Raw genomic sequence first — 24,250 nt, 5'->3', positions numbered from 1 at the left:
GAGATAACATGGCCGTACCTTTCATTACAGAAATCTGGAAACTTTGGACAGAACTAAAGCCAGATACATAAAAAGAGCCCTCTGCATCTCAAAGTTTTCACCAAATCGACTTGTACACCAACTAGCACAAACATCTTCCTTCATAAAAGACCTGCTACCAACTTATAATCTGACACCAACCCCAGCTACCCAAAGGTTCCTGGACGAACGACTCCAGAGACCCAGAATTCTTTAATACTCTCACCATAAACAAGGATGAATGGAAAGCAGCCAGTTTTGAACTACAGGATGTCACTTCTATACGAGAGGAGCAATTCATAGCTTTCATCACCGTATTTGTAATAAGAAAGGTTTTCACCAGGTATCCAGCGACTGTGTTTGTGAAATCTGCAGCTCACATTGTTCACTATACCACCTGTTTGGCTGCACATAAAGAACACGTCTTCTTCTTTCTCACTATGCAAAAGGTGAAACCTTGTATTGACAGTGAATTTCTATATTTTTAGAATCATATGTACATACTGTGTTTAATATTAAATAATAATTACAATGAATTTCAACAGCTTTCACGTCTTTTGCATTTAGAAAACTAATCACAGTGCGTACTTCACACACGGCGGGCCCATTAATTGTAAGAGGCATTTTGAATATGCACAAACAAACTTAAATATGGGCAAATGCTTCCATAATGACGTTGGTGGCTAGCCTACAGATGTACGTACTGAGTGCTCATGCTCTGAACGAGTGTGAGAGTGTGCAGTGTATACAGGATGTAAGTTTACTAGGCTGAAGGATGAACTACTTCTAGTATAAAAGATCATGTGTCCAATTTGCAATATATATGGAATCAGAGCATATGAACATCATCATCATCATCATCATCATCATCATCATCATCATCATCGTTCCCTTTGTCCAATTTCATCTTGGAGGTAGTGTTAAAGATTTCTGCAAAACTATACAACAGACCCCTTGAGCTCCTGAAAAATGGAGGTTAGGTAGGATTATGGGGTTTAATAAACAGCAAATTGCAGCTCAACGGAAATGTCTTCGGTCAACATATCAGAAGCAGGACTACTCAAGCAGTCAAAGTGATGCATGACATCACAGATATAAGGAAGATGTCTATAGCAGTAGCGATAAAACTCTTCCATATAAAAGTACTAACAATAACTACATACGTCCTAGAACTTGTATGGGAAAATCTCAACATCAATAGCCTGAGGAAACTAGAGAAAGTGAAAGCAGCATACCTCGAAAAAGCATCTGGCTTTCTAAGTGCGCACCTATGACCCAACAAGGGAACCGTTCCTCTTAGAGGAGCTTCGCCAGAAGCTGCCTCTGCCTTCTACGCAAAGCTACAACAAAGTGCTACAAATGGCGATTAGGCTAGACTTCTACAGTACTAATGCCATGATCCCAGATAGTACTAATGCCATGATCCCAGAAGACTGAAAGAAACCCAACTATGAGTTGTGCCATCTCGTGACCCCGCTAGCAGTACACAGATCCCACCATACCATATGCAGACTGAAAGAATTCCACAACCCAGGAACAGATTGTGTATGCAAGCTCTATGACATGACATGCAATATATACCACGTGTTAGGACGTGAAAATAGAGGACACTCTCTGACCAAGTTCTGTATAGAGGAATAACTGCGTATCTATATTACAGTAGCCTATTACTGCATCATTAATAGTGACCACTGGCTGCAATAAATCATTATATAAATGGATTTATAAAAATCACAGAGTGATATCAGAAGAGAAAAAATGTCGGCACATTTACTACAGATAAAACATGAATATACAGTGTCCAAAACAAGATTCCAAAGGCCATCTCTTCTAAAGGGTAATGTTTAGTTGGAAAAGTTGTGTTGGTAGAAAGAGATCAGCCACAGTAGTGCATATAATAAATCCCGTTGGATTCTTTCTACCCCTGACTATAATCTTACCGGGAAAGAGGATGAAGCCTGAACTTTCTAAAGGCATGCTTCCCATGATATAAGACAGTGGTTTCATTAACTCAGGACTCTTTGTCAACTAAATCAAACACTTCATCTGCTATACCAAACCAACTGCAAATGACCCAGTTTTCCACAGTTTACCTTTTTGCACTGCAGCATTCAAGCTGTTACCCTTTATAATAATTTCCTCCATGTGTCAGTCATAAACTTCGGCCTCTACACCAAGAATTATTTTATTAACATTGATGTTTTCACAGTCCGTACTTGTAGACATGACATAGGCTTTTGAGCTTACGCTGTGTCAAGAAAACAAGGTGAAACTCTACATTTCGCAGAGAACTTTGCTCTGTGTCTTCAGAAGAAAATCTCGACTGTTCATGAGGAAGAATGCTCCAATAATAAGGGTTTGAATTTAAGAATGCTTTACTGTTGGTCATGTAAGTGGTATGCTCATTCGTCACCAGATGGCTCTCTGTATGCTGGCACTGCACTAGCATTCCAAGCGAGAGCTGATGACACCATTAAGCTCCTATTAAGATGATCCTATTACAGTGAGTGCATGAGAAGTAACAGAAAGGTCATCAGACAAATCAGACATGAATGTAATAATGTAATAATAAAATAAAAAATAAAGTGCAATGAAAGACACCCCCATAGCCTGGAATGAACCATCTGGTGATGAGGAACGTATGAATTTGGAAAACATCAAAACGAAATAACAGGAGTGAAAGGACAGGGGAGAGAACTACCTACGTAAATCCTTAACGGCTGGCAGCCACGTATTACTTAATTGATAGCCAGTGTCCCTGTTGAAATTGTTAGGATTTCTATGTATTTTCACAGCTTTCTTTAGTATGGGTAAGAGCTCTTTTGATTACTGAAGAATGCTTACGCAGCAAAGCCTGACAAATGGATACATTAACAAAGTGTAATATTTGCCTATTTTTTTCATTATGCCAATAAAGAGAAGGCAAAACATTCATTCCAGCCTACCGGCACATACCTATTTAATCCACAGGTGTTTATGGACGAAGACTTTCCCCAATCTAAGGTCACTGAAGGAAGACTGGTGAAAATCGAACAAGTCTTCTTGGAGATGTACGAGTTAGCAGCCTTCTAGTAATGGTCCGGAAAGAAGTTCTCCTTCCCTGCAAAGTGATGTGGTTAATAGATGACTAATCTCCAGCCGAAATTTAGAGCCATTTTCTAAAGCTAAGCAGCCATCAAGAGGAAACTAGCACAGGATGTTAATAGTGCCTTGTTAATTCCTCTGGCTCAGGGACTAGGTGTCGGTGTTGGCTTTAACACACACCTATTCTCTTTGCAACATCTCATTCATCTCCTAACACTCCTAGGGCCCATGCATACATCTCCACATGCACACTGAAGTCTGTGGGATGAATTACAGCAGCAAGAATTTCCTCCCTAATAAGGAAGTCAATGATAGTATGCTGCTGAATCGAAAGATCGCATCATCATCACCACAATCATAATTTCCCCTTTTCCAGCTGACACCGAGAAGGTACCTCTCCACTTTGTCCTGTCTCTCCACCATTCCTCATCCAACACTGTGTTCTAGTCCAGTTTCCATTGTAATCTTCACAGAGTCTATCCAGCAATATCTTGATCTTCCTTGTCCTCTCTTCCCTGTCCTTCTGGCTTTCTAGTGCTTGTCTTGGCAGTCTTTCATTTGCTTAACATGTCCAAACCATCTGAATCTTTTTTTTTTCCTTCCCCCCCCCCCCCCCCCCTTACATTTGCTTCACGTTGCTCTGACACAGATAGGTCTTATGGCGACGATGTGATAGGAAAGAAGCGGCCATGGCCTTAATTAAAGTACAGCCCCAGCATTTGCCTGGTGCAAATATTGGAAACCACAAAAAAACCATCTTCAGGGCTGCCAACAGTAGGGTTTGAACCTACTATCTCCCGGAAGCAAGCTCACAGCTGCGCAACTCACCAACTCGCCCAGCCCATCTCAATCTGTTCTGTTCCTCTTTGTCACTTAGTTTTTGCACATCTTAATTTCTCGCTCTATCCCGCCTTGTCTTCTGCACCATACTGTTCAGGAATTTCATTTCAGCTGCCTGTACTGTACTCTCATCTCTCTGAGTCATTGTCCACGTTTCTGCTGCATATGTCATTATAGGTAAATAATACCCCTCGTACTTCAATTCTTTAGCCGTCATTGGTACATCTTTATTCCAAATCTCCACACCTGGTGGTAAAAAGCACTTCTACTAATTTCCACATCCAGTCTTCCAATTCCTGTCAGTTCACTTCCCAAGTATTTCCAGTTTCTTGTCCCCATTTTTGAGACTTACTTTTCCTTTTTTACTTCCACCAAGCGAGTTGGCCATGAGGTTAGGATCGCACAGCTGTGAGATTGCATTTGGGAGATGGTGGGTTTGAACCTCACTGTCGGAAGGCCTGAAGATGGTTTCCTGTGGTTTACCATGTTCACACCAGACAAATGCTGGAGCTGTATCTTAATTAAGGCCACGGCTGCTTCCTTCCTGCTCCTAGTCCTTTCCTATCCCATCGTCGCCGTAAGACCTATCTGCGTCGGTGCGACGTAAAACAACTTGTACAGGAAAAAAGAAACCATTTTTACTTCCTCTGTTCCTCACCACTGTCTTGCTCTTCTCCACGTTGATCCTCAATCCCCATTGTTCACTCCTTCTATTCAGTACACTCAACTGTTGTTGTAGCTCCTGTTCATCATCTCCCTAGATCAAAGATCACAGTTAGTTGTTTTGTGCTCATGTCACAACACCACAAAGTGTTATATAGACTGTGATAATGTATACTGCATTGATGAATCCCAATTTATTTTTTACAAAGTGATCATTAATTTCAACCTGGCCTTCTCCTGCATATTGTTTTGATCTCTAAAGGCTAGTCTCCACTGATTAACATTTAAGAACAACATGTTAAATGTTAAAAGTATCAGTGACGGTACCCTCCACCCCTCTTCCCATCCACCGCGCCTCCCACTGCAACTCCGCAATCAGTCGTTAAACAACTTCAGTTGCTTTTATATCTCCTTGACAGTTGCATGACAGCCTTATGCACTACTTATATTATAACATCGGTAAGTTTTAATATTTTAACAAGTTGTATTCTCATTTTGTTTATGTCCAGTTTTCCAGTTACAGTTTCTATTTTACTTTTTCTTCTTACAGACCATATTAAGTTCATATCAACCTGGCTGCATAACACACCTATTAACGGAGGGCATCGGCTTGACAACAAGTTTTTATATCATTTTATATTATTCTTAATACCACCCCACCTGAATTTTACAAGAAAGGATTGGAACACCAAGGACACAGTGACCTCACATCACAACAGGACTCAATGCTCAACAATTTAATTCATACATACATCATCTTACTGTGCTTTATTGTACATGACAAGATGGAATTTAATTCCATGCCCCCGTCCTTCAATTTTTAACATGTTACATTGTAATGGTCATAGTTTTAGATTTCTTAATGGGGGGCCCCCATTTTCACTAGATCTTACTGTACACAGGAATTTTAATTTAACTAGCTGAAGAAGAGAATGTGCATATTCTCAAAACATGTACTAGACATAATGTTAAGGTGAAAGGTAAATATTAAAAAAATTAAAACACAGTATTGACTAGGCAGATCATCTACCTCTCTGTTTATTGAAATGTTAAAAGTGTTAAGGTTAACTGGTGACACCATCAACATGTCAAATGTTAAATACTGTTTCATTTAACATTGTGTCCACACTTAATAAACATATTAAACTTGACTTCCTTTGTTTATATACAGGTAGCTCATTATATCAATTTGTGGTAATACTGTTGTGTGTGTCCTCCGCACCTAAAGCTCCGCGCCTACAAGCTCCGCAGCCCGCCTCATCACCGATGTTTCCAGAGCCTACGAGGTGACTGCACTGCGCCTGGCATGCTCGTCTGTGACGTCAGCCAGTGCTATATAAGGAGCAACGTTCCTCGCCTCTCCAGGACTACCCCAGTGTCCAATGACCAGACCACACCGCAAGTCAGACACGTAGGCATCCTCTTTAAAATGTGTTTGAACAGCTGGACTGATTTCTGGCCATGAGGTCTCACCTCTGGGCATTGCCTCACTTTCCCTGATCCCCGTAGCCACGTCGAGCCCCGAGTCAAGCATTCAGCTACTCCCTCAAGTCCTCCCAGTGCTCCGACGTCAATCTTAGCATTCTGCTAATTAAGAATATTAATGCAAGTTCCTTGCAAGTCTAAGCCTAATACTAGCTTCCTGTTAATACGAACTCTCGCTACGAGTTACACTTGTTATTACTCAGCAGATAGTTTTTGACTATCCAAGGACATTCTCATTGGAACAGACTATCTCATCAAGATAGGAATGAATGTGTATATAGGACTCTCACTTTGTGTAAATGTATATACACCACAGACCTTCAGTCTAGTATCAGCATTAACTGCGTGCAATTAATCAAGCTTCAAGAAAAGTTTAGTTATATTTCTTGTAAATACTGTATAAAACTATTGAAGCAATAAACTTTATGTTGTGTTACTGTATACTAAGTTCCTTGTATACAGCAAATACATTTAGGTGGTGACTGGTATTTTCGAACAAGGATAATGGACTCAGATGAAGAGGATTTGGCCTTTGTTATTGCCACTGTTGCTTCTTGTTATGATTTAGAAATGCAGTTTTATTAGGCACATTTCTTCCCCTCATCCTGCTCAATGCTTCAAAAGCAACCCACTTTGAAGTATAAACTTTGTCCACTCCCGCCCCGACTTGCAACTTTTTTGAACTTTTTGCAATTATCGACTGAACTGGGAGCGGAAAGACGCTAGGGTTTTTTTTTTTTTTTTCGATGTACTTGCGGGAACAATTATAGATAATTTTGAGTTCCTGAAAACTGTCGGCTTTCTTCACTTTATCTCTGTACTCCTTTGATGAGACATCCCACAAACAAGGCATTTCTATTATATCATAAATTTTTTTTTTTTTGCTAGGGGCTTTACATCGCACCGACACAGATAGGTCTTATGGCGACGATGGGATAGGATAGGCCTAGGAGTTGGAAGGAAGCGGCCGTGGCCTTAATTAAGGTACAGCCCCAGCATTTGCCTGGTGTGAAAATGGGAAACCACGGAAAACCATTTTCAGGGCTGCCGATAGTGGGATTCGAACCTACTATCTCCCGGATGCAAGCTCACAGCCGCGCGCCTCTACACGCACGGCCAACTCGCCCGGTATATATATCATAAATTAAGTCCAGAGTAATCACCTTGCTCCACTCCATTTCTCACTATAAATGTTAGTAAAGTGCAGAGAGAACGACACATGTGCGTGTACTCTATTTGTAGCTTATAACAAAGAGAATGAGTGTTGCGAAGTGTTGTAACTATAATCCTACTTCACGAGAAGCAAGTCATTTGCTTCGTTTAGGCAATCTGTTGGCATGGAAACAGCATGGAAGTTACCGAAGCTGTGACAACATCTCATGAACAACAAACTGACTTTACGTTTTCCACTTGGAGCAGAAAACACGTCAACATGTTAAAAGTGTTAACCTCAACATTGTGAGTTAACATGCAAAGTCAATTAATTGGAAGACACAATTATAATATACATGTACATTGTAACATGTTAAATTTAACATGTTGGTGTTAAATGTTAATCAGTGGAGACTGGCCTTAAAGACCGCAGTTAACACTTGTCAGCCTTACTGGATTTCCAGTACTCCTTTATTTTAATGGAGAATGCAACCTTTACTCTTCAGACCCCTCTACTCTTTCTGGAAGACCCTGATCCTTCATACCAGGCATGTTCAAGGTCACGTGCTGACGATAGTTCTGCGTGCATGAGAAACAGCTCTTACGAGCACTAGCCCAGGACGTAATCAGTTAGCGTAAGTCTGGAGGGGTGTATATTACACATTCATAACTAGGGTACTCCATGCACGACATATATATATATTCTTTCATAAGGACATAAATTATTAAATGTGTTCAATACAGCATTTGCACAAAATGCATGAAACACTATGCTCTGTATAGTCAATGTGTAATAGGAAAATAAATAATTACTTCAAAGACTGCTAAACAGTATAAAGTACAAAATAAAAGGCAGTGTTCTCCCCAGAAATTTTCATCAGCCGGGTGGCAGGAATGAGTAGCCAGGCGGGGAATACTACGTAAAAAGTGAATATGATAACATTACAATTTATTCCCCTTAGGGCATTAAAAATAATATCAACAGGTAAACATTAACTGCAATATTGAACTATTTACGTGTTATCAAAAACAAGACATAACAGAGTATTCTAAACTTCTAATGTTCTACAGCTCGTTCCTAATCATGTGACACCGGGGCTTACCACTCTGTTGCTGAGGAGTGCCATATGGGTTTGTGACATCCCACAGAATTGAATGCTCGCATGCGATTCCGCGCTAATCCAGACACCGCGCACGTGATAGTCAAGCTAAACATTTAAACTCCAATGTAATTGATGGAATTATGCTAACAATAACACAGATTTACCATTTAAATAAACAGTTTTACAGTATTGACGTTTTAATTTGCAACAACTAATGACTCAAATATATATCAATATTATGTAACTAGCAAATATCTAGGTTACGTTAGCCGGGCAGTCTGTAAAATGGGCAGGGTGGTGCGTCCATTAAAAAGGTCCTAGAGAGCACACTGAAAGGCAATTATTTTCTTAGGGGGTTAACATGCTCAATTCTCCTATGAACAACTGTGAAGCAGAATAATGCTGAATACTGTGCCGCTTCTATATCACTTCAGTAACAAAATGTTACAATTTTATTAACTTAACAAAGAAAAATGGTTTTGATTATTTAAGTAACATCTCCTCAAGCAACCGTATTGATACAAAAGTACACAATAATACAAACACACACTAACAAATTACTGTGCCAAATCCTTATGCCACACCCAATGCAGCTGTGCGTTTCAACCATTATGTGTAGACCTCTTTTGTCCTGCAGGAGTTCTTCTACATGCCCATGGGCGCCCGCAAGGGGGGGCAAGGGGGGCGCTTGCCCCCCCCCCCCTGGAATTCTAAAAAGTTGATGTTCAGTTGTTTAATATCATACCAGATTATTTCATAAACTGAACTTACTGACAGTCATCTAGCATCTGTTATATTCGCAAATTTCTGTAAAAAATTTAATGTTGCTGACGTTATATTGGTATTTATATTCAAGAAAATTGTTAATGTGCCCCCCCCCTTGGAAAAGATCCTGCGGGCGCCCATGTAGATGCCTGTAAAGTTACTGACATGAAACTGGTGTATCTGAGCACCACTGGCTGAGCCAAGGTTGAACCTGCAAAACTGGGGTCGGAAGGCCAGCATTCTACTGTCTGAAACACTTGGCCCAGCTCACTAAGAGGTAAGACTAGTGGTGTGTGCTAAAGGCTGCTACGGTAAATGGATTCATACCCAACTGTCTGTATGTGTTCAGGTCCAAAAGAACTGTGAATTACCATGAGAAAATGAACAGTGCCATACTTCAGAACTGGTTTTGTATTTTCATTTATTAATAACCTGCCTGAAAATTGCTTTTAAAAAACGGACAGTGCTCCCTATCCGTCCTTCATTCACAAAGCTCCAGCAATGGTAGCAAGGAAGTCTGTTATTATCATGTCTTGGGAGAGACACATGAGGCACAGGAAAATGAAAGAGTAATGGAGAACACCGTAGAAAACTTAATTATCTGTCTAGAAGCTGGCAACAGTGGCAGTGATATATCAACAGAGGATTCCTATAACTCAGAAATTAATGAAATGTTCCCACTGACTGTTTTGATATGTCAGTCATTAGTGGCATGTAATTTATTTCCTCATTCTCAATGATTCTTGATACTTTACTTTTTTCCTTCAATGTCAGATTAAGTGCACACCGTATGAGGTTTCTTCTTTTTGCACTTAATCCATCTGTCACCGTTTGCTCAAATTCCCGCCCAATCCGCCTCCTGTGTCGAGTAATGAAGATCCTTAACCTGCGAAGGGTTGCGTCATGGTCTTTTAGACTAGGTGTATACATTTTTTATTCTTTCAAAACAGTTTCATGGTATAAAGCTTCCTTCCCTCCAGTACCACTCAATGGACTCGATGACTGCACATATTTATATTCACTGCTCCTCTTTCCATTACCAGTCAGTCAGTGGAGAGCTTTACTTGTAAGCCTGGTCGTTTTCACTGTGCTTGACTCCTGACGTCGCCGTCTGCGGTCTTTGTTGCCACTGCAGAAGGGTTTTGTTTTAAGGTTTACTTTTTCAGTGGATTATTGATGTGTTAATTTGTACATAGAATGGTGTATAGCTGCATATATTGTAAACTGTCTATAGTTGACTATGGACCAGAGAGCTTAATGACTTATCGAAATGTAGAGAAAGAGGAACAACAAAAAGGACCTGTGAACCCAGAAGCTACAAAGCAGCAGCTATTCCGTGACAAAAGTGCAATTGAATTTATTGATGATGTCGCTTCATATGATGAAAGAGATGGTAATTTAGAAGTACAGTACAAGAATTAAACGCAGATAGTGAGCAATCCACCAAAGAAGAAGTAGTACAAGAAATAAAAAGAGAGGCTCCTACATGTGAAGAAATGCAAGATGCGGCAAATGTTACCGGTCCTCAGTATGTTCAGAAAAATACAAGAAAACAACGTGGGGTATTTACTGTCCTCTGCAAAACAGAAAAACATCTGCTAAGAACATAGTCCGACATCTTCGTCACCATCTCATCAAACCAGTGTGGCTTCATGAAGAGACGCAAAACTACTGACCGAATCTCAGCACCGTCTGTTAGGAGGCATTTGGTGAAGTCTTTCTAGACCTTGAAAGACATTCAACAGGACCCAGCATGAACTCATTTGACATTTACTCCATTGATATGACGTTCCATAGGCTTGCACACGCTGGACACAGTTTTGCTATAACATCACCTCAAACTCTGTCCACTGTGCTGCTGGAGTTGTTGAACCATTCAGGATTTGAGTGGACATCCATCCACTTTGTCCCCATTGCTATTCATCTTACGCATGGACTCAGACACTGCAAATCTGCAAATGCCTCATCCACGGACCTTACTGTAATCAAATGATACACTGGCTAGCAATTCCCAGAATAAACTTGAACATCAGGTTAACCAGTGGAAAACACCACTGGACAACTGCTCTACCTAACAGAAACTGAATATCTGGACTGCTACGCCGAGACACGTAGCATGATCTTGGATGATAGTATCCCGCTGGTGAAATCTTCCAATTTCAGGTATCTTGGCTCCCGCATGACAACTCACAGTGACATGCCAATGGATGCCTAAGCAAGAGTTAATACTTTGCAACAAGGAGATTCTTCTGTATCAAAAATCTAAGGTGTATAGCAAGGTTGTTTGTCCAGTAACACTCTAAGGGGGAGTATGTTGACCTGTAATGAAGATAAGGATGCTAAGACGGTTGCTGGGTGTTAGAAGACTAGACCACCTAAGGAATGAAGATGCTAGGAATAACCTCCGGATCACCCCATTACTGGACCAGCCACGCTTAAAGAGGCAAGATAGCGCTCGTATGGACAGGTAGGCAGAGCTAATGGAGAATCAAATGCAAAATGGGTGCTTGAACTTAGCCCTAATGGACAGTAACCCTGAGGGTGACCAAAAAAGTGGTGGGTAGATTGTCTGCAGGAGGATATGCAACACGGAGAAGTTCATCCATCCAAAACTGGAGATCAAGAACATTTTACACACTATTTGAAGTGCAGACATGTTGTATCAGCTGTTCTCATGCTGTTGGACCCCTGGCAACATACATAATCTCTCTTAGAAACCCAGACTGAACACACGGTGCTTGTACTCTGGGCTACGGTAGCTGCAGTATGGGCTATTTCATGCTATTTGCTTTACGTCGCACCGACACAGATATGTCTTATGGCGACGATGTCCGACTCGTTGGCTGAACGGTCAGCGTACTGGCCTTCGGTTCAGAGGGTCCCGGGTTCGATTCCCGGCCGGGTCGGGGATTTTAACCTTAATTGGTTAATTCCAATGGCACGGGGGCTGGGTGTATGTGTTGTCTTCATCATCATTTCATCCTCATCACGACGCGCAGGTCACCTACGGGTGTCAAATAGAAAGACCTGCACCAGGCGAGCCGAACCCGTCCTGGGATATCCCGGCACTAAAAGCCATACGCCATTTCATTTTCATGGCGACGATGGGGTAGGGAAGGCCTAGGAATTGGAAGGAAGCAGCTGTAGCCTTAATTAAGGTACAGCCCCGGCATTTGCCTGGTGTGAAAATGGGAAATCACGGAAAACCATCTTCAGGGCTGCCGACAGTGGGGCTCGAACCTACTATCTCCCGATTACTGGATACTGGCCGCACTTAAGCGACTGCAGCTATCGAGCTCGGTCTCTGCAGTATGGGAGGTGCACGCATAGTTGCAAGCAGCCTGCACATGTTCAACCGCGCAAGCATGAGCCGCCCGTCTGAATCTTGCCTGTTAACATGGTGAGACAGTTATCATTTCAACACCATATTTTCATGTGTAAAAGTTCTGGTTTCATCTTAATGATCATGTGAACAGTCATAACTCTCGCTATTAGTGTGCAGAAAATCCTAATGGTGTTTATGAAGTCCCTCATCATGATAAGAAGATTGTTGTTTGGTGTGTTGTTAGTGCAAGATGAATAATTGGGCATATTTTTTCCGAGACGACAGTAAATGCAGAGAGGTATCCAGAGGACATTTTGACACCTTTCTTCCATCAGTTAATGGAAGAAGAAAATTCATGTGGGTGGTTTCAACAAGATTCAGCCCCTGCTCGTACAGCAGAAGATTCCCTTCTTGCAATCTCGGAAGTGTTTGCAGAGTGATCAGTGATGGTCTATTTCCCCCTCGTTCTCCAGATCTAACAGTGTGTGATTTTTACTTCTGGGGTAAACTGAAAGAAAAAAAGTGTATCGAACAAATCCTCACACATTGGAGGAATTGAAAGGAAACATTACGAATGAAATCAAAAACATTACAGTGGTAGAACTTACTTGCATCAGCCAGAATGTGGTTACCAGATACAATGCCTGTACAACCCAGGAAGGACGATACTTCTAGCATGTTTTATAAGGTAAGATTTCATATAAGAATGTATACACGCTTAAAGTAGGGCAGCCACAAGCCACGTAAGTTCGGTTGAGGCAGCTGCCGTAGCACAGAGTACAAATATCGTGCATTCGGTCTGGGTTGGTCCCATAGTTCGGGAACTATCAACTTAGAAACTAAGCTGTTGGAATATAAAGTATGATGCTGTCACATGAGCTATAGGAATCATTCCGACAATCTGGCAATGAGATGGAATTGACCTCTCCCTAAATCCATATAACCTTGAAAGGCTTTTCTCAACATAAGCAAAATGCTGACTCACATCAGATTGTGACCATAACCCAATGTTTTCTACTGTCCAAGTTGTTCAAGCGTGCTCCCATTGAAAGCGAAAGCCTTACCTTGATGATGAACTCTGCGATGACTGGTTTGTGATCACTCTGCATGTAGCCACTGTAACTCTTGTAGGAAATCTGCTCAGCGTTCAGGATCAGGTTTTCGTACACATTGGCATTCACTTTGTACAGGATACGATCAGTCCACGAAGGGCGGCGTCTGTGGACATTCAGAGCAGAGCAGTAAATGGCAGGAACTGGAAAATAGTAGTAATAATGATAATAATTTAACAAATTTATAAAAGACTATAAATCAGGTTTGATCACTGACAGGTTCCAAACAGAAATGGAAGCGGAGGGTGTGGGTAAATTCCAGAATTCAGAATTTAGCCTCAGAAAAAGAGTTCCTTCATTTGTCACTAGAACATCTGACCTGGAAAGGAACAAATAAGTGCACAGGAAAGATAGAACATTATCGTTCTCAATGCGATTTTATTTTGGTGTACATAAATATCACATGAGATAAGTTCACTTCCTTACAAAAAAAAAAAAAACCACTTGATTCCTGCAACGTCTATTCCTTAACAACACACAATTATGCACAACACGACACTATTCAGGTAAACACACTGAAGCAATTTACTATTGATTACTATTGATTCACACTGGTTATTCACTTCACCATCACACAGTCGATTCTGAAGAGTACAGATATCAACAATCCACGCCCTGATTATTCACTTTGCCATCGCAAGGCAAGACTGGCTACTCTCTCACTCAAGTCGATTCGGACAAATAACATATATCAACTCACTCTAACCCACACTCTACATTCTCTTACTGCACTGTCTCTCTGAGTATTTGAAACACAATGGTTTTAAAGATGGTCTTAAAACATAGAAGTTTAATTTAAAGTTAAGAACTTCATTTTGGTCCGTATTGAATTTAGATTTACACTATAAATTGAGGATAGTTATGTCCACCTTTTCAATACAAAAACAATGTGAGGTCATTAACACATCACATATTTATTACCTTTCAAACATTGGGACTGGTTTCGGCATTATTTGTATGCCATTTGTATGATGATGGCATACAAATAATGCCGAAACCATTTGTATGATGATGGCATACAAATAATGCCGAAACCGGTCCCAATGTTTGAAAGGTAATAAATATGTGATGTGTTAATGACCTCACATTGTTTTTGTATTGAAAAGGTGGACATAACTATCCTCAATTTATAGTGTACATAGAAGTTTGACAGTATGAAAAATTGTTTTTAGAATTTCATGAAAACACTTTTGTTGTAAGAAATTAGTTCACTTAGCTGTAGAAATATATGAGAAGAAGAAGTCTTTTATATTCTTTGTAGTATTCAAGAGCGTAGATACAAATCGAAATTCACAGTCTTGATGAGATGTGGAATTGGGCATATGTTCATAATGTTGTTGTAGTACAGGAGAAGAAGTCATTTGATATTCTTCATATCACTGCAAAGCGTACATACACTTAAAATCCTTTATAATCTTGATGAAATTTCCTTTCCACTACAATATTTGTTTTAACTCACATAAGGCAATAATTTACATATTTGCATAATAACATTGTCATTAAAATGGGGGGGGTTCTCTTCTACTGTAATACAGTGGCCGCGGCCGGATGTGTATCCGAGTTCCTCTAATAACAATAACCACCATCACCACCCTCTAATAAACGTCCCCCACCCCCTTTCTCTATTTATCATTTCTTTATCAATTACTACGGCAAGTTGTTTCGAGTTGAACCTCGTATTTCTTTCATTATTTCTTCCCATTTTTAATATATTTTTATTTGGCCTTATTCTTTTTTAACGTTTTAAATTATTTTAAAACCTTTATATCCACTTTGATTTTGACTAAATTAACTCCTACACTGTTTCCCTAAGACTTCATTCACGTCACCTTTTACCCTTCGGCCGGAAAACAAATGCCTACAAGACCTGCCTAGCAACGACTTTACATAAGTGCATACTTGATCTGCTTATGAACTTCAAATATATTTGTTTTCGGCGCAAGATAGTGATGTTCTGTTTACTCTCTTGACTGTGATTATTGTGTTTTGAACATTAACTGAATTGCCACGATGTGATACAATGTTAATATTTTGCCTATGTTTAATATGTTAGTTATTGTTAAGATCTTCGCTAATTGGCTGATGATGACACTCTAAATGTGTTGAAACCGGTCCCATTAAACAGGTTGTAACTACTTTTTACTACGGAGTATTGAAAGGTGGATCCTTCCCTATAATATTGTACATCTTATTATCTCACGTTAGCCCTAAGTGCCCGCGCTCTAAATTCCTCTTCTGCCTTGAATCATACTTAGCGAGCTTATGAAGTCTTTTTCATAGCTTCTTAATGTCCCATAACCAAAACGAATAGAAATACTCTAGATATTTGAGAATTTTAACATTTCCTTAACGCTGAATGCAGGTTTTGCCTTATTGTGAATTATGTTAAATCGAATAGAAAATTGCATTCCTCTTATGTAATAATTTTCGGGACTTGAAATTTCTTCCGTTAAATGCGGGTTTACGTTAAATCGAGGTCACGCAACATCGGGGTTATATTGTATATTACTTCATTTTTTGTGGGGTTTCTTTTAACATAGAGCCATTAAGCGGCTCTCATCACCAAGTGAGATTAAAAATGATACCTTGGAAGTTTCAAAATTATATTTTTTTCCATCATCTTTATTTTCGTCAATAATTTTTAGCATTTCAAATGGTTTTCCATTTACTTTGCAAATAAATTAATTTCTGCTTAAAATTCCCATCGTTAATCCTTGTCATCTTAAGGGGGAAATACATCTTTGCATTTACTGAAAAGGTGCCCTTCAGGGCCACTTGGAGGAATATCTGTGCTTAATTTTAAGAACATTGTTGGAGTGTCTTTGAAAGCACCTCATCCGGAACTGGTGAAGCTACTAGTTCCACTCTAGTAAAAGTGAAAAATTTAACTTCATCATAATTTATTCTTTCATATTTCTGCTTCCGTGTGATGTATACCAATTACTAGAATCTAACAATTACAATTTTATTTCAAGAAATAAATTACAAGTAAAAGTTACTAAAAATGTAATCATTACAAGTAATTAGATTACTTTAACTCCATCACTTCCCAACTCTGTAAATAATAAATTTACAGTGAAAAAAAAAAAACCCTCAACAAACTGCACCTGAGAGAAATATGAGCAAAAAAAATCTGGCAAGGCAGGAGGAACAATGAAAAGTGACTGGTGATGAGATATAAAAGAGGTCTGCTTACTTATGGTCGTATCGCGACGAGTGGAACTCGTACTTGTACGTCGGCGGAAAAGTCGGAGTAGACTCCACCAGCTCGCTGAATGCTTCACCGCTGGCCATCACCCGGCGGAGCTGATCTTTCTCCAGCAACCTTGTCAATTCGCCTTTCTCCACCAGGGCTTCGATGTCTGTTGACAACGAGACACCAGGTTCGTCCACCAGTCGGAAATTCATGTCCCCAATCCAGAACACATAACTAAAATAGAAATTTACACTATTGACAATAATAATACTTGGATACGGTAACTGAAACTGAAAAAGACCTTCAAGAAATCAACATAACCGGTGAAATTATATGAGACAGACCTAGCTTTAGAACATTGCTGAACAAACATCATTTTGCTGAAAAACCCAAGATAAGAACCACCAAGGCATGGACAGAAGTACGGAAGAAAAAAAAAAAACAGCAAGGAGATGAATAGACTCAGAGAAGAAAGCAAATTCATCTGCTAAATAAGTTCAATCATGCTCTTTAGTTGGCCACGACGTGAAAAAGAAAATATATTTGTTTTATGTCCCACCAACTACGTTTTCAGATATGCCAAGGTGCTGGAATTTTGTGGGAGGGAACTATGCCTATCTAATGCAAACTGAATCCTCAGCTTTCTAATGGAATGAAACACCCAGAAACATCGTGTAATAGAAGCCTTTAAACATAGGAAATTATCACGCTAATTCAGAGGGCTCAGGCACTTTTTTTTCTTTCAAGGAGCAAAAGCAGATTCGATCAAGTGTTTAATTTAGTACAAAATGTAACCCGACAACAATTGCACAATATTTAAGTTCAACTGCTGAACAGTAAATACTCACTCATGGAACAGAATGTTCGTAGTCTCCTTAGCCTGAAACGTGTGAGATTTGATGATGGTGTTGTAGTCTGTGATGCGTTCTTGTAGTAGGTTGTCATGAGGAGTCAGATGGCAGTTGACCAGACACACCGAACAGCCATAGATACTCAACCGAATGCTGACGGCTCCTTTGTTACCCTGGAAAAATGAAATGGCGTATGGTTTTTAGTGCCGGGAGTGTCTAAGGACAAGTTCAGCTCGCCAGATGCAGGTCTTTTGATTTGACTCCCGTAGGCAACCTGCGCGTCGTGATGGGGATGAAATGATGAAGACGACACATACACCCAGCCTCAGTGCCAGAAAAATTAACCAATGATGGTTAAAATTCCCGACCCTGCCGGGAATCGAACTCGGGACCCGTGACAAAAGGCCAGCACGCTAACCATTTAGCCATAAAGAAGAAGATGAAATGAGCACTCACTAAATCCTTTGCACACTTTAAGAGTTCTTGACATGTACCATTACAAAAAGAGATGCCTCTTGAAAGAATAAAGATAAATATTACACCTGCAGCAACACAGAAGAAAACAAAGATTTCTTTAGTGTGACTGTTGTCATTCATCAAAAGCACTGCTGTAATATCTCTCCAAACAGGACTTTCACACCCATCTCCCTCTGGGGGTGGGGGGAAGTAGAATAACACCCAAGGTGTTATAAGAGGTGACTAAAAGGGGCCCTAGGGGCTCTTAAATTGGGGGTATGGGTAGGTGACCATGGAGCCCTTAGCTTAGTCCTGGCATTGTTTCTACTTAGCTGTGCCAGGCACATCACTTTCACCTATCCTATCCAACCTCCCTTCGTCAACTCTCGTTCTTTTCCAACCCCAACGGTATTAGGTTTACAAGCCCTAACAAGTCTTTCATTTTCACTCCCTTTGTGGCCCTTGTCTTTCTTTGGCAGATACCTTGATTTACAAAGTGTCAGATCTCTTAAATTCTCTCTCTCTGATTAGTGTTAATAGAGGATGGTTACCTAGTTGTATTCCTCTTAAAACAATAATCACCACCACCGCAACTTTCACACTCAGTGCTCATCCTCTCTCACAAGTCCTCTTCAATGCTTTAGCCCCTTGATGCTGACCTCCATGCATGATATACTATACACCCCTGTAGGCCAACTTCATTTTGATGATGATGATGATGCTTGTTGTTTTAAGGGGCCTAACAGCGAAGGTCATCGGCCCCTAATGGTACGAAATGAAAGAACAAAAATTACAAAGGCATCCACTGACCAAAATAAAAATAAAAAACGTCATGAAGAATGAATGGATGGACAGGAACCCAACAAAACACAAAACAAACAAAAACAAAAACCAGTGGATCGGATTCAATAGAGAACGAAAAGAACAGTATTACCGACCAAGGTACCACTTATAAAGCACAATGATGCTTGGTGTCTAAAGGGGGTGCAAAATCCACGTCTAAGGCCCCACAGAATGGTACATGTCGCGAGTAAAATAGAACCATGGTATGTGTCATGGGGTATTAATCAGAAGTAGCGAAGACTCACGGTGTTCCACAAAAGATGGTACTACTCACAAGTATTGTACTTCGTACAGGTAACGCAGACCTATGGTGTTTCGCACACAATGGCGTCACTTACAGCCAACGCAAACCGATGAGTTTCCGCACCTAGGGTACTAGTCACGGGTGCCGGTCCCAAGGGCCCCGTGGTGTTCCGCACATAGTGAGTACTAATCACAGGCAACGCAGACCCACGGTGTCGCACATATAGTGGTACAACTCACAGGCTACGCCCAGACCCGCGGTGTTGCCCACATGGGTACAACGCACGGGTACTGGAATCCACCAGGCCAGGCTTTTTACTGCAACGAATCACAAACATATTTCGTACCATATTAGTGATACTACTCGCAAGTACATGCAACCCATGGTGTTCCCCGCATGATGGTACGAATCAAAAGTAGTTGCACGGTTCTAATTCATTCATCCCTTGGTCGCCCCTTTTAGTCGCCTCGCACGACAGGCAGGGGATACCGTGGGTGTATTATTCGTCAGCCTCCCCCACCCACAGGGGGTGTGTGTTTGGTCCGCGAGAGGTATTTTATTTCCCTCAAGTCCGCCGGCAAGCCGGTTAGGACCCCCCTATCCGCCACCTGGGACGCGCCACGTGGGAGTATCACCTCTCCCCCTGCTACGCTTGCGTAGCAGGTTCGTGGCAACTTCATTTTGTTCTAGGTTGTGAAGTTTTAAAGTTGTTGAGATAGAAATGGTCAGAGCTAGTGGTTATAGAATAGGTTCCTTCAGCCATCTAGGAATGCATAATGAATAACTTTGATACACTCAGAGATGATCGTTGTACTTGCCTGCACGTATCATAATTGTCAAGTACAGTATTTAGTCCAAAGACTGGTCTCTTGTGTGCTAATGACATGTTTCTTGCCGATCAAACCTCTCAGACTTTAGAAGATTGGATTCAAAGCTGGAACAGACCACTTATGCAAGAATGGCAAAACTGAATATTTAATGAATATTTAACTATTGTGACATTCTTACTGATGTGACTACTGAACAGACCAGTAAGCTACAAAAAGCATTAAATTCATGTATAAGATACATATTTTCACTAAATTACTCTACTCACGTAACACCCTATTTTGAAAGAATACTCTAGTGTATAGACTGTTGAATGAATCAGAATTAAATCTATATCATCTGATAGCCATCTGATGACCAAGCAGGCATCATATTTTTGGTAAAGAGACAAAGTCTCTCAAAGTGCACTGGCACTGCCGGTGGCTCCAAGTAGCATACACAGTGGCCTCCGCGGTATGCACTAGCCAGCGTCTTGGTAGGTGTGCTAGGTACCAACTGATGAGCCCAACCTAGCACACGAGGGCGAAACGCTGGCAACCAGGAGCTGGAAAATTTATAATGTCCAATAACGGACCATTTATATTGGGATTATAAATTTACTCATTCGGGACAAATATTTCAGATTCCCTATGGGAATCAACATCTGTATCATCTGATAGCCATCTGATGGCCAAGCAGGCATCAATTTCTGGTAAAGAGACAAAGTCTCTCAAAGTGCATTGGCACTGCCGGTGGCTCCAAGTAGCATATGCAGTGGCCTCCGCGGTATGCACTAGCCAGCGTCTTGGTAGGTGTGCTATTTACCAACTGATGAGCCCAACCTAGCACATGAGGGTGAAACGCTGGCAACCAGGAATGAGTTAGCTGGAAAATTCGTAATGTCCAATAATGGACCATTTATATTGGTATTATAAATTTACTCATTCGGGACAAATATTTCAGATTCCCTATGGGCATCAACATCAGTATCATTCCTTTCTCCCTCTGTCTTTTCTATCATACTTACGTATTTCATTTCGCTGACTTGAATTCTACTCTTCTCCCTACTTGTTATTATCCAGGTCTCAGTTGTATAGATCAATCAATGTAAGTGCATAATGCATTTTGTACATTATCTCTTTACATTTCCTTGGTACTTCTTTATTCCAGATGGTTTCTTACACTCTGGTAGAATGCTTTGCCCTGCTGCAAGGAATTTGAAACTGTCCACAATTTCACCAACCACCAATTTTTACAATGCATTTCCCCTGTCCCTGTCATGATATTGCCATGGTGTTGCTTTCCTCTGTGCTGATTTTCAAACCATACTTTTCAATTTTCTCATTCAATGCATCAAGCTGTTCTTGTTCTTCTTTGTTGTTTGTCCCCAAGAGCACAATATCGTCTGCAAATAATAACTTCATCTTCCTATTTCCACGCGCTTCCTCTGTCTCCTTTACAATTTCATCCATAACCATCAGAAACGAAAAAGGTGACAGCACGCTGCCCTGTTTTAGTCCAGTCATTCATCATTATTCAATAAAATGTTGACAAGTGTTAAAAACACTTTAAATGGAAATTTAAATGAATAAATAAACCGATTTTGAAACTTCAAGTTGTTTAGTATTTCAAATTACAATACACAATAGATATGTCTTGCAAATAACTCCAGCAGCTGTACTTAGAACTGCCTATCATGTCCTAATTTTTTTTTTTTTTTTTAAATATGGGAGATTCAATCTGCTGCAGATTGAGTAAGTAAGGTAAACTAACTGCTGCTCAGAAAAGATTGTGACAGTTAAATCTCAAGACATTTAAACACTTTTTTGGAAAATAAAAGATAAATACGAAGCAACTAACTTACCCACATTCCACCAAAGCCTGTCTTGGTGTACTGTGTCTCAATGTCACGTAGATGTAGCAGGTGCTTCCTCAGGCAGTAAAGACTGAGCAGTAATCCTTGTAGGCGAATGGTCTTAACCTTCACATAGTCATGAGTTGCCAGAACTTGTCTACGACAAAGGATTCACATCATTCTTTTCTTAATTTACCATAGTAAAATAAAACACTGGTTTAATAACATAATAGTATGATGATATTGATGTCTCAAAAGGCAGAAAGAGGACATCAACCGAAGAAACACGAGGGGTATTAATGAAGGGAAAAATAAAACACACCCAAGGTCTTGCAAATCTAATAACTTACTGTAAGATGAATATGACAATATTAATGGAGACCAAGATATAAATATGATAATACAAGTAGTAGAGGAGACCAAGATATGTTTGATTCCTTGGCTGAATGACCGGCGTTGAGGTCTTAGGTTCAGAAGGTCCCAGATTTGATTCTTGGACGGGTCAGGGACTTAAATCGCACCTGATTAATTATTCTGCCTTGGGGACTGGGTGTTTGTGTTTGTCCCAACACTCTCCTCTTCATACTCAGACAACACACCACACTACCAACCACCACAGAAACACACAAGAATGATTACTTTCCTCTGCATAGGTTTGGCATCAGGAAGGGTGTAAAACAAGCCCAAATTCACATATGCAACACAGTCTGCTCCCATGATTCCATATGTGTGGGGAAAAGTGGTAGAAGAAGAAAAAAATAATACTGTTACGGGTTTTATGCTCCACCAACTACTTTTACAGTTCCAGAGATGCTGAGGTGCCGGAATCTTGTCCTACGGGAGTTCTTTTACGTGCCGGTAAATCTACCAACATGGGGCTGGCGTATTTGAGCACCTTCAAATACCATCGGACTGAGCCAGGATCGAACCTACCAACTTGGGCTCAGATAGCCAGCACCTTAACCGTCTGAACCGCTCAGGCCGCAGAACAAGAAGACCAAGATATGAATATGGAAATAGCAGAGGAGACCAAGATATGAATATGACAATGGCAGGGGAGGCTGAAATGACCTAATAATAACAATCAAAAGAATAAACTTACCTGAATGCATTTGTCCATGAATCATCGAAGATGGCATCCATAACCATATTCTGTGGCTGTGATTTAACTTCTTGCAGCCTGTAATGGAAAATTAGACATTTCTAAGAAAATGTATTTTGTAAATTACTTCTAGTGAAATTTTGTGTTAAACATAGAATTAGAATAGCATGCTTACTTTTACAGTCATTTTTATAATCAACTCGTTAATTCAATATGGCAGCAGCTAACTTATTTTTCATTAGTCAAGTCCATCATAAGACAGTTTAGTACCTGAATACATTTATTAATGACAATAAACTCATAAAGATGAAATCTCATCCCATTGACTTCAACAATTAAAAATAGAAGATTTTATGACAATAAATCATGTAATAATAAGAAGAAGAATTATAATTAATGGACCTGTGTTGCTGTGCAGCATTCGTTATAAATAGATCAGATAACTATTCTTGTATGCCTGTTGTAGTCATATTGTTTCGCCTGCCCTTTTCAATAGTTTCATGAACATTTAATCATCATCATCATCATCATCAATGTCCCAATCCAGTCGCCCTGGTGTGGTTAACAAGCCTCCTCCACTCCTTTCTGTCCTTCCACTTTTCCTGCTCCATTACTTCCGCCACATCCAATCCACCTTCTCTAATGTCCTTCCAAATCTGATCCATCCACCTTCTTCTCGGTCTTCAAACTGGTCTCTTTCTCTTTCCAATTCCCTTCTTGCTACCCATTCTTTTTACATGTCCAAACCATCTTGGTCTTGCTTCCTTTATGTTCTGTACAAACAGTTCTATGTTTAGCTCTTCTCTGATTTTAATACCGGTAAATAATACTGTAATTGATTCATTCCTAATGTTGTTTATAACACTTCTTTCCATACAATATTCACTGAGCTTGGACCATTCAGACATATCTGGAAGTTAACATTTTCAAATGATCTTGCCCGAGATAGTGCAACATGTATCTGACCATGACTGAATATTGGTTTGGGTAAGTAGACAGCTACTTTTTCAAGAGTTTGTTCCTGCGCTTTATTGACGGCCGTACAGAAGGCTAATCGTCTGTGTCTAGTCGACTGTTTTCTCGCAGCAGCATATAAGTTATTAAGAACGTTCTGCCATCTGTTGAGTACAATTATTTAAAAGCTGGGAAAGATCAGAGAATCAAGGAGCATCTAGCAGAGAATAGTATTCTTCCATGATTACAGGAAGTGTATACTCTGGCTTGATAGGTAGTAATCAAACATGGCTGCATGCAATCACAGCACTAAAATCACATATATCTATCAGAATATTAAAGAAAGTTTTAATTGCTTAGCAACCTGCTATATCCAGAATGCATTGCAGGCTAGG

General features: G+C 40.2%; 1 protein-coding gene across 4 annotated transcripts in view; it reads right to left on the bottom strand.

Moving 5' to 3' along the window:
- The window catches only part of LOC136881943 (inositol polyphosphate 5-phosphatase K), a 120,148-nt gene that overhangs the window by 81,383 nt on the left and 14,515 nt on the right, over positions 1–24,250 (bottom strand). For all 4 annotated transcript variants that reach the window (XR_010861051.2, XR_010861052.2, XM_067154408.2 and 1 more), the window contains exons 3-7: positions 22,902–22,979; positions 21,809–21,956; positions 17,592–17,767; positions 16,744–16,977; positions 13,500–13,653 (exon numbers count right to left, since the gene is read on the bottom strand). Coding sequence is in view for 2 of the 4 variants with exons in the window: in XM_067154408.2 (XP_067010509.1) it covers positions 13,500–13,653; positions 16,744–16,977; positions 17,592–17,767; positions 21,809–21,956; positions 22,902–22,979 (790 nt within the window). In the remaining 2 variants the exon portion in view is untranslated. The remainder of the gene's footprint in view (positions 1–13,499; positions 13,654–16,743; positions 16,978–17,591; positions 17,768–21,808; positions 21,957–22,901; positions 22,980–24,250) is intronic.

The sequence above is a fragment of the Anabrus simplex genome, chromosome 10 (assembly GCF_040414725.1).
Source record: "Anabrus simplex isolate iqAnaSimp1 chromosome 10, ASM4041472v1, whole genome shotgun sequence".
Classification (NCBI taxonomy): Eukaryota; Metazoa; Arthropoda; class Insecta; order Orthoptera; family Tettigoniidae; genus Anabrus; species Anabrus simplex.
Note: the sequence above shows the minus strand (reverse complement) of the source record. Positions and strands in the feature narration are given on the sequence as shown.